Genomic DNA, 9,441 nt, shown 5'->3' on the forward strand with positions numbered 1-9,441 from the left:
AAGTCAAGGCACATCAGAGGCTGTGCTCCTTGGAGGAGCCATGGCCCACAGGCATGTTCCTGCTTGTCTGGCTGTGTCTCCCTGGGGGGAGGCCAAGCCCTGGCCCTGGCACTTGGCAGGAGGACCGGTGCTGGGGCAGGGGCTGTGGCCACCAGGCAGTGTGTCTCCTTGAGTTGCTGGGTAAACAGTGTGGGGAAGTGGCCCTTATCCTGGCCTAGGAGGCAGCAGTGGGCAGCTCTGCTCCACCCCTTCCCCACCCTCCCAGCCCCCAAAAACCCACAAACACAGTCAGCGGCAGCTAGAGTCTTCCAGCCCTGCAGGAGCAGACACCTGCACCTCCACACCTTCAAGGAGGAGTTTCTAGAAAGGGCCACCTGGGTCTGGCTGGGTCAGGGTCAGCATGGAGAGGACCCCCAGCCAGAGGACAGAGTCTCTGGGCAGGGTTCCTCTGGGGGTAACTGAGAGTCAAGCCTCAGTGGTGTCCTGGTTCCCCTTGGGGAGATGGGGGGCCTCCGTGTTGGCCAGGGGCCTCCAGCATCCATGCTGGATTCCTGCTCTTCCCAGATAAGCTCTGGGAGCTCAGAGCCAGAGAAGCAGGACCCAACAGAGGCAGGGGTGGAGGAGGAACTCAGGTGGATGGAGCTGGGCTCTGAGGAGATCCTGGGAGCAGCGACAGAGGGGCCGGGTGCCCCACGGGCCTGGGGGCGCCTGCTGCAGGCCGTGTGGAGGGGTCACCTGGGCCTCACAACACAGCTGCTGCGGCAAGGGGCCAGTGTGGAGGAGAGGTGAGCCCCAGGGCAGCACGGAGTCTCTTTACCAAAGTGGAGGTGTCAGGGGTCGGTTCACTGAGCAGGGGGGCAGGAACCTCCTCACCCGCGGGCAGGACGGGGGTCTCATCCCCGGGGCGCCCCACCCTCACCCACATAACCGTCACCCCCGGCAGGGACCGCGCGGGTAGGACCCCGCTCCACCTGGCCGTGCTGCGCGGCCACGTACCCCTGGTGCGGCTCCTGCTACAGCGCGGGGCCGCGGTGGGGGCCGCCGACCACGCGGGGCGCACGCCGCTGCACGAGGCCGCCTGGGAGGGCCACTCGCAGGTGGCGGAGCTGCTGCTGCTGCGCGGGGCCCCCGCGGGGGCGCGCACCGGGGACGGCCTCACGCCGCTGCACTGGGCAGCCGCGCTGGGTCGCACGCTCCTGGCCCGACGCCTGCTGAGCTCGCCGGGCCCCGGCCCCGCGGTGGCGGACGTCCGTGGATGGACGGCGGCGCACTGGGCGGCCGTGGGCGGCCGGCTGCCGGTGCTCGAGCTGCTAGCGGCGGGCGGCTGCGCGCACCTGGACGGAGCCCTGCTCGTGGCGGCCGCGGCCGGGCGCTCGGCGGCGCTGCGTCTCCTCCTGGCGTGCGGCGCGCGGGCGGACGCCCGGGACGGCGCGGGGGCCACCGCGCTCGGCGTCGCTGCGGGTTTGGGCCGCCGGCAGGTACGCCCGGGCCAAGCCCCGAAGTGACCGGGTGGGTGGAGGGGACGGTCCTCGCCCCTGGGGCTGCACGGCCCCACCCCAGCCTCGGGCAAGCTGTGGAGGAGCCTGCACTGTCCGCCCAAAGCTGGATGACACGGGGTGGGGCCGATGGCCAGGGGCCTCAGTGCAGCCCAGACCCTTTCTTAACCGCTCTCGGAAGCCTGGGGAAGAAGCCTGGCATCCGGACTTTATTTTGGTGGTCGGTAGCAACAAGTACTTACTGAGCACCAGGCGTGTGCTTGAGTCCCCCCAGTCCCCAGACAGGGGAAAGGGAGAGCAAGTGGCTGCAAATCTCGGATTTGATCTGAGAACGATTAGCGGGAGAAATGGAAGTCTCTAAGCAGAGCCACTCCAGGCTTCCATAGACGCTGGCTCATGTACCAAATGGGGAAGCAGTGTGGAGAAAGAGGCTGTTAGGTGACCCAGGCCTAATGAGGTCTGGGTCAGGCAAATGGCAAGGTGGGCCCAGCCCCTCAGCCACCTGGACCAGGGCTGGCCTCTGCCTTGTCCTCCTCTCTTCCAGGATATGGAGGTGCTGCTGGACCACGGGGCAGACCCAAGCCTCAAAGACAGGCATAGCCGCTCTGCACTCCACAGGGCTGCCGCTGCTGGACACCTGCCTGCTGTCCAGTTACTGGCAGCCTGGGGAGCTGAGGTGGATGCTGGAGACTCATTAGGCCTAACACCCCTGCACCACGCTGCCCGGGGAGGCCACGTGGACATTGCCAGCCACCTCCTGGACAGGGGTGCGCAGGTCAACGCGGCTGGCTGGCTCCACAAGACACCACTGCACGTCGCCAGGGAGCGTGGCCATGGCCCCATGGTAGAGCTTTTGCTGAGCAGAGGGGCCAGCCACACCCAGATAACGCCATGGGGTGAGGTGGCCCAGGACCTGGTGCCTGAGGGGGGCCTTCCCCAGGCACTGCCCGCCCTTTGCGGAGAGCAAAAGGACTGCTAGGGATACCAGCCCCAGGGCTGAGCCCGCAGGGCCAGAGCAGGACAGGTGGCTCCTGGCTCCCACAGCTTTGGGAGTGTGCCAGGCTCCTCTCTTCTGGACTGAGGCCACCTGCCTGGGTGGAGGGGAGAACAGCTGAGAGCTTCCTGGAGGAGAAGGGGGCAAATGGCTTGAGGCCCAGTAATGGGCCTATGGCCAGATCTGGGGAGGCCCCACAGATTCCCAGGGGCACCTCAGCCCTGCACTCTACCGACTGAATTGTGGCCACAGATTTAACCAAAACCTGATGGTCTCTCATTTGTACACCATGGAGGTGTCATCCTCAGCTACTGTTTCTGTACATGGCGGTGTTCTGTGTTTTCTTAGATTCAGTACTTGTCTGTTTGAACCCATTAGTTACAGGGCCAAACTAATGGCCACGGTTATTCACATATCCCCTAGATCCAGAGCCTACACTCTGAGCCTGCTCTCACACACCCAGCTGAACCACCAGGCCAGCAGCCAGACAGCCAGACAGGCCTATACAGCAAGGCCTGCTGGGATTACCAAGCAAGCCAGTCCTCAGTGGTTCCCCTGCCCTGCCTTGTCTTTCCTGCCAGAACCCCAGGAAGGCTCTGTCCTGGGCTTTGCCCTCCTCGCTCCTGCCTCCTTGCTGACCCTGGTCCCTCTGTGGCCCTGTGGGGCCTGGTGTGCTCTTCTCTCGGGAAATGTCAAATGTAAAAATCTTCTTCCAGTGGCATCAGTGTCTCCCTGTTGTCACTCAGCTGTGTTCACAAATGAAAAACCCCGTGGCACAATCGAGTCAGGAACCGTTGTCTGACTGCCCATCTCTGTATCTTCGTAGAAAATCATTGCCATTTTTCAATTTAAAAGTATAGGTTTTCTGAAATAACAGCTTTACAGGACAGATTTCACCTTTCAAAAGAGAACTATCATGCCAAATTCTGCCTGCGGCCATGGGACAGCTTGGGTTTTACTCCCAAGGCAATGGAAGCCTTTGGCGAGTTTGTGGATGTGTGACGGGGCTGCTGGATTCATGAAGCCCGCCAACTGCAGAGCGGACTGGACCTGGGAAATGGAGCACGGAGACACCAGTGAGATGGTGGCCGGAACAGTGGAGGTGGGAGAAGCAGGCAACATTGGAATGACTGTGCGTAGAGCCCTCTGGATTCACTGATGGGCTGGACGTGGGGGCCAGGGGAAAGGGAGAAATAACAGTGACTCCTAGGGAGGTATGTGCCCGAGGTGAAGCGTAGGTGGTGGACCTCCCATTACAATGGGGAGAGCAGATGCACTGGGGATGAGAATGGGAGAAAGAAGGGGGCTGGAGTGACATTTTTGCCATCCTCAGAGGAAGGATGGTTTTTAAGCTACACAACCTGCGGGCTCTCCCTTCAGTGCATACCCAGAGCCCCACCGCCTCTCACCCCCCACTGCATCTGCTACAGTGCAAGCCACCACCAGCCTGGCCTGAGTGTTGCCACCAGTCTCACTGGTCTTCCTGCTCAAACCCTGCATCCCTACGGTCTGCTCTCAAAACAGTAGCTGCCATCTTATTTAATAAGTTGGATGACACCACTGTGCTGCTCAGAATCCCCCCAATGGCTCCCTCTCATGGAGCAAGAACCAAACGTGTATAGAGTTGTTCACAGACGCCCCAGTGAGTTCGCCGTCTGTGAGCTCCTTCGTGTTCCTCCCATCCGGGGCTGCAGTCTGTGTCTTCGCCCTTTGACACTGAATTGACTTTTGTGACTATTTGGCCACCAGCATACTGTCAAAGCAATGCTGTGTGACTTTCCACGGTGGGCCAAGGAGGCGACATGCTTCCACAGTGCCTTGTCCTCTAGCCACCAGGTCAGCCATCTGACTGCCCTAAAGCTGCCATGCTGTGGGCAAGGCTGCATGCAGCAATGGTCACCGGAATGTCAACGTCCTTGCACGACCTTCAGGGCCCTACACATCCTCACCAACTTCCCACTCTGGACTCCAACATGCTGAGATCCAGGACCCTGACCCTGGGACCCTCACTCGCTCCATTCCCATCACGGTGGCGTTTTCGCTGTTCTTGACTACACCAGGTGGCTAGTGCCTCAGGCCTTTGCACTCGCTGATCCCTCTGCTGGGCATACTCTTCCCTCAGGTGTGTGACTGGCTTGGTCAGTCACTTTCTTCTTGACTCAAACGTCATCCTCAGTGCACTCTTCTAACGCTGTTAAAGACTGCACCACCCTCCACCCCACAAAAGGGAAGCTCTTCTCTAAGTAGAATGTCAGCAAATACAGAAAGAATGATGGAGTTAGAGTCAAAAAAGAATGTTCAAATGAGTGAGTGCAGATTGGATGAGGAAAAGCACACTTATCTCAGAGTGTGGTGCCACGGACAGGTGGGCGCTGCTCAGATAGCCACTCAATATCCGCTTGTCATTTAGCTTCAAGTCCGCTGCGGCATTTCTGAATGCTTTTCTGGCATCCCCAGACATTGGTCCAGCACAGGCAGGCCCACCCAACACCACACGTCTCTGATAGGCAGTCTTTGCTCCAGAATTATTGGTTTAGCCATCCCATCTGAGACCCTCCCTGCCCAATTCCTCTTCTTCCTTTGCTGAGCTGCGCCCTCCACAACTAAGATTGAAAGGACGACTTGGAAAAAGTCCTGGAAGTACACACTGTTCCCCAATAAAGTCCTGTTCCCCTTCCCCAATAAAAAATATCTTTAAAAAAGGTGTTAATGAGTCTGGGAGCTAGTAAGAATAGGCTTAAAGGTTAACCACTTAGCTCTGAATCCCTGGCCAGCACCACACCTGCAGACTGACAAACACCAGGACAATTTTCAGAGGAAGCCAACTGCAACAGTAGTTCTCAGAAGGGGCCAGCCGCAATGGTAAACAACTGCAAGATGACTAGCCCCTGGCATCCTGCATAGAAAAATATAAAACCCCAGCTAAACAGAAACCCGTGGCAGCTGTCTACTTTAGACTCCGCCCCTGGTAATCCTCTGCTGGTGTTACCTCTCCTTACTACTACCTGCAGCAGCTATCTTTGGACACTGCCATCGGCATTCTCTGCGCCCGACCTTTAACAAAAGTTTCCTTACTATCGTATTTTTTTGAGTCTTGTGAATCCTTCACATTCTGCAAAGGACCAGTGATAATTCTAAGCCAACACAGGCTAGACAGCAGTCTTGTTTTCATGTTAAATTTTCTGACTTTAATCAGTGTACTATGGGTTCTGACAGAATGTCCTGTTCTTAGGAAATACACAATTCAGTGTTTAGATGTCTCCAATATTTCAAACTCCACAGAGAGAAGGATTATAAAATGGAGCAAAATGCAAACTGTTGATGTATTTGGGAAAAGCATATCGGGGAATTCCTTGAACTTAGTCTTCCAAGTTTTCTGCAATTTAAAATTATACCCAGATGAAAAATTACAAAGAAACTGCACACTTCATTTCTGCTTTTGTTGTAAAATACCCATAATGTAAAATGTACCAATTTAAGCATTTTAAAGGGTACGTACAATTCAGTGGCGTTTAGGAGTTTCACAACCGTATGCAACCGTGACAGTCTCCAGTTGCAGAACTTTTCATTACCCCGAAAGGAAACCGGTGCCCACGGATACTCCCCAGCCCGCGCAGGCTTGGTGTCTGCGGATTTGCCTATTGTGGTCAGTTCATGTGAAGGCACCGCCGGCCTTTGTGTCCTACTTCCCGCATGCGGTGCATGTTCAAACAGCGGCGTCCTGCGTCGCTCACGGGACACAGGTGCCCCCTACTTTGTTGACCCGCTGACTGCGTTTCTCCCCTGCCCCTGTCGCACCCCTTCCGCTCCACGCCCACATTCCCGGGCCTGCCTCGAACGAGCATGCGCAAGAGAGTGGCGCGGCGGCAGGGCTCAGGGCGCACGCGCGGAACCCCGGAAGTCTCCGGCAAGCCGCTGACCCGGAAGCGCTCTCGCGGCGTGGCGCGTGCGTCGTTCAGCGGAGACGCCGGCCCGGGCGCCATGGTCTTCCTCACGGCGCAGCTCTGGCTGCGGAGCCGCCTCACCGACCGCTACTGGCGGGTGCAGGAGGTGCTGCAGCACGCGCGGGTGAGTCGGCCGCGCACGCCCCGCGCCCCCTGCGCGCCGCGGCCCCGGGAGCCTGCGGGCTCCGCCGACCACCCTCCTTTCCCGTGTCTTGACCCAGCACTTCCGGGGAAGGAAGAACCGGTGCTACAGGCTGGCCGTTAGAGCGGTGACGAGGGCGTTTGTGAAGTGCACGAAGGCCCGGAGGCTGAAGAAGAGGAACCTGAGGACGGTAAGCCGTGGCGAGCGGGTCCGCGCAGCCCGAACGTGGTGGGAGCGGTTGGGGCGGGGCCTCCCGCGCACGCGCGCTGCTGCCGAGAGCGCGGGTTCTCCGCGGGCCCCGTGCAGCCGCCGCCTCGGGGGGCTCGTTAGGGACGCGGCTTCTCGGGCGCCTCCCGCGTGGACGGAAGCGGAAGCAGCGGAGTGGCGCCCAGCGGCCTCTCGTAACAGACTTCTGGGAACTCGGATGCGCGTTCCCGGTGACAGTCCCTGCATCGGGGAAGAGCGCACTTGAGCAAAGGCCGGCCGGGGAGAGCCCCCCCGGCCCCCCCCACCGCAGGCCCATTGGACACGTCGTTCGGAAGCGTGGGCACCGCCGACTCATCCTTGCACACCTTCCCTGCGCCGGGAACAGACCTGCTCCCTGCACCTGGTCTCCCGAGCCTGCTGGTCCCTCGAGGTGGCTCGTGTCCCGGAGCCCTCCCCCGTGGGTCTTGACTCCCGCATTGAAGCAGCACTTGCCTTGCTGGCTGTGTAGTCTGAGCCGCAGTCTCTTGCTCACCCTCACGTTCCCTCTCAGTGCCCGGGAGTGTCGAGGCCATGCTTCATAGCACGTTCCTCCTCGTGTAGAGGGAAGTTGGCGTCTGCCCGAAGAGCATCGGCCTCTGCTTGCTGCCGTTTGTGCTGCAGGCCTGTTGGCCTGAGTCGGAAACACTATTTACTTTTACAGGAAAACCTTTTAGTTCAGTCTGAACCTTTGCTGGGAGGTCTCATCTCAATGTTTCTTATTTCAGCTCTGGATTAATCGAATTACAGCTGCCTCCCAAGAACACGGCCTGAAGTACCCAGCGTTCATCGTCAACCTAGTTAAGGTACGGTTGAGACACTGACCGACTACAGACTCCGGTCCAGCTGGCTAGTCCAGCAGCATGGCAGCCAGTGTTGGCACGCTGACACTGCTCCGTTCTCTGGGGTCGGGGACTGAGCGCACTGGCTCTGCTGTTGTCCTGCTGGTAGAATTGGAAATGGGGACGGGGTAACAAGACAGCAGCCCTGCTGTGTCCCATCAGGGGGCTGAAGGCAGATAAACTTGGATTGAACACTGAGGTTTAATTTCTGAGTTTTCACAAGAATAAGTTCTGGTGAAGCAGCAGATAAAGCAGAAACACATGCAATCGAAAAGGAGGGGAAATGTTTTGTGGGGGACAGATTAAGCATGTGTCACAAAATTGTGGTTAACTTTTATGTGGTGATGATGCTGTTCCCTCTGCTCCTGTGTGCGTTTACATTTTCTCTTAAAAAGTTGATGGGAGTTGGTGTTGTTCTGCTTCTGCCTTGTACCGGACCCAGCCTTTGGTGTTTCACCAAGACCCTCAGGGTAAGCGTAGGCATGGCATCCCCATTTCACTGCCGGGGAACTGAGAAGGACCTGCCTGGGTCGTGGAACAGCACCCACTCCCACCCAGCTGCCTTTAGCAATGGAGACCATCCCACCGTCTGCTCCTCGGACTCAGTGTCCTGTTTTCCGAAGGCACCTGTGGCTTCACTTGGTGGATGACTGACTTGTTTTGGCTCTTGTGGGAATTGGGAACGCTGGGTTTGTCCCCTGCTTGTGTCTTGTTTCAGTGTTTGTAAATGGGAATTGGGATTTTGTTTTCCAAAGTGACTTAGCTGTCCTAATTGTGTCTGGGTGATGACTGTTAACCATAAACACGGTCCTCAGTTTCCTGGCATCAGGACTGGAGGCCAGTGTCCTATGGACCTTCAGGGACACGCTCGCCTCCTTATCCACATTTATCCTCCAGCATCCTACTTGGATGGGATTCACCACTCCCTTCCCCTGCCTTTCCCTCCTCTCCCCTCTCCTTCCCTCCCTGCCCTTCCCCAAACAGACACGGTATCCTGGCAGGGCAGACTGTCGTCAAGGAGACTGCTCCCCAGAGGTGCTCAGGTGGATGCCTGAGTGCTCTTGTGCTTCAAGGAGACACGTTTCTGATGCTGACACAGGCCGATTTTCTTCCCAGTGTCAGGTGGAGCTCAACAGGAAAGTGCTTGCTGATCTAGCCATCTATGAACCAAAGACTTTTAAATCTTTGGCTGCCTTGGCCAAAAGAAGGCGACAAGAAGGATTTGCTGCTGCCTTAGGGGACGGGAAGGAACCTGAAGGCATATTTTCCAGAGTGGCACAGTACCATTGAGGGGCACACTGACACCGCCAGCTGAGGGACATAGGAAAAGGTTTTATCCCCCCGATGACCATAACTAAAATAGGGGCTAAAAGTCATTTGCCAAGAGTATTGTTTGATTTGCACTTGTGCTAATTTACATTTCAGTAACAGGTGTGAGAGAAAAAGGCTTTTTTTCTCTCCCAGCAATACCTCATGTATGTTATGCAAATAAAGCTCCTGTTGTGGTCTGTGTGCTGTGGCTTGAAATACACACCTTGGCTGTGCTCTGCCTCCTATGCCGTCACCTGCAGCCACGTGGGAGGGGCTGCCAGGGTGAGGGGCCAGCTGAGCATGTGGCTCCTCTCGGAACCTTAGATCCTCTCCTGCAAGTGGGATGTTTGCACCAGGACTCAGCTCAGACCCTGGCTCCTCTCAGGGCTGTGTTGGTGGCCCCCAGCCCCGCTCTGACCCTACCTGGCCTTGACTTGGCCCTCTACCCTTTCAGCCTTTCCAGCAGTGA

The 9,441-nt window shown here is 57.7% G+C and overlaps 2 protein-coding genes across 3 annotated transcripts; both read left to right on the forward strand.

The window, feature by feature from the left end:
• Nucleotides 1–400: 400 nt before the first annotated feature.
• On the forward strand, nt 401–3,601 carry ANKRD65 (ankyrin repeat domain 65; the record flags this gene model as incomplete). The annotated part of the gene is given in 4 exon segments (XM_081057150.1): nt 401–467; nt 470–785; nt 944–1,478; nt 2,041–3,601. Coding segments are annotated over 4 exon segments (1,353 nt in total). The 3' UTR covers nt 2,476–3,601.
• Nucleotides 3,602–6,427: 2,826 nt separating this feature from the next.
• On the forward strand, nt 6,428–9,192 carry MRPL20 (mitochondrial ribosomal protein L20). 2 transcript variants are annotated; one of them, XM_081056636.1, is made up of 4 exons: nt 6,428–6,558; nt 6,656–6,766; nt 7,548–7,625; nt 8,646–9,192. In XM_081056636.1, the coding sequence occupies exons 1-4, from the start codon at nt 6,472–6,474 to the stop codon at nt 8,949–8,951; spliced, it is 582 nt and encodes a 193-aa protein (XP_080912762.1). In that variant the 5' UTR covers nt 6,428–6,471; the 3' UTR covers nt 8,952–9,192. The 2 variants fall into 2 exon arrangements, with proteins under 2 accessions (XP_080912762.1, XP_080912763.1); XM_081056637.1 differs by having other exon boundaries at nt 6,433–6,558; nt 8,778–9,192.
• Nucleotides 9,193–9,441: the final 249 nt, after the last annotated feature.

Source organism: Rhinolophus hipposideros (assembly GCF_964194185.1).
Source record: "Rhinolophus hipposideros genome assembly, chromosome: 8".
Taxonomy (NCBI): Eukaryota; Metazoa; Chordata; class Mammalia; order Chiroptera; family Rhinolophidae; genus Rhinolophus; species Rhinolophus hipposideros.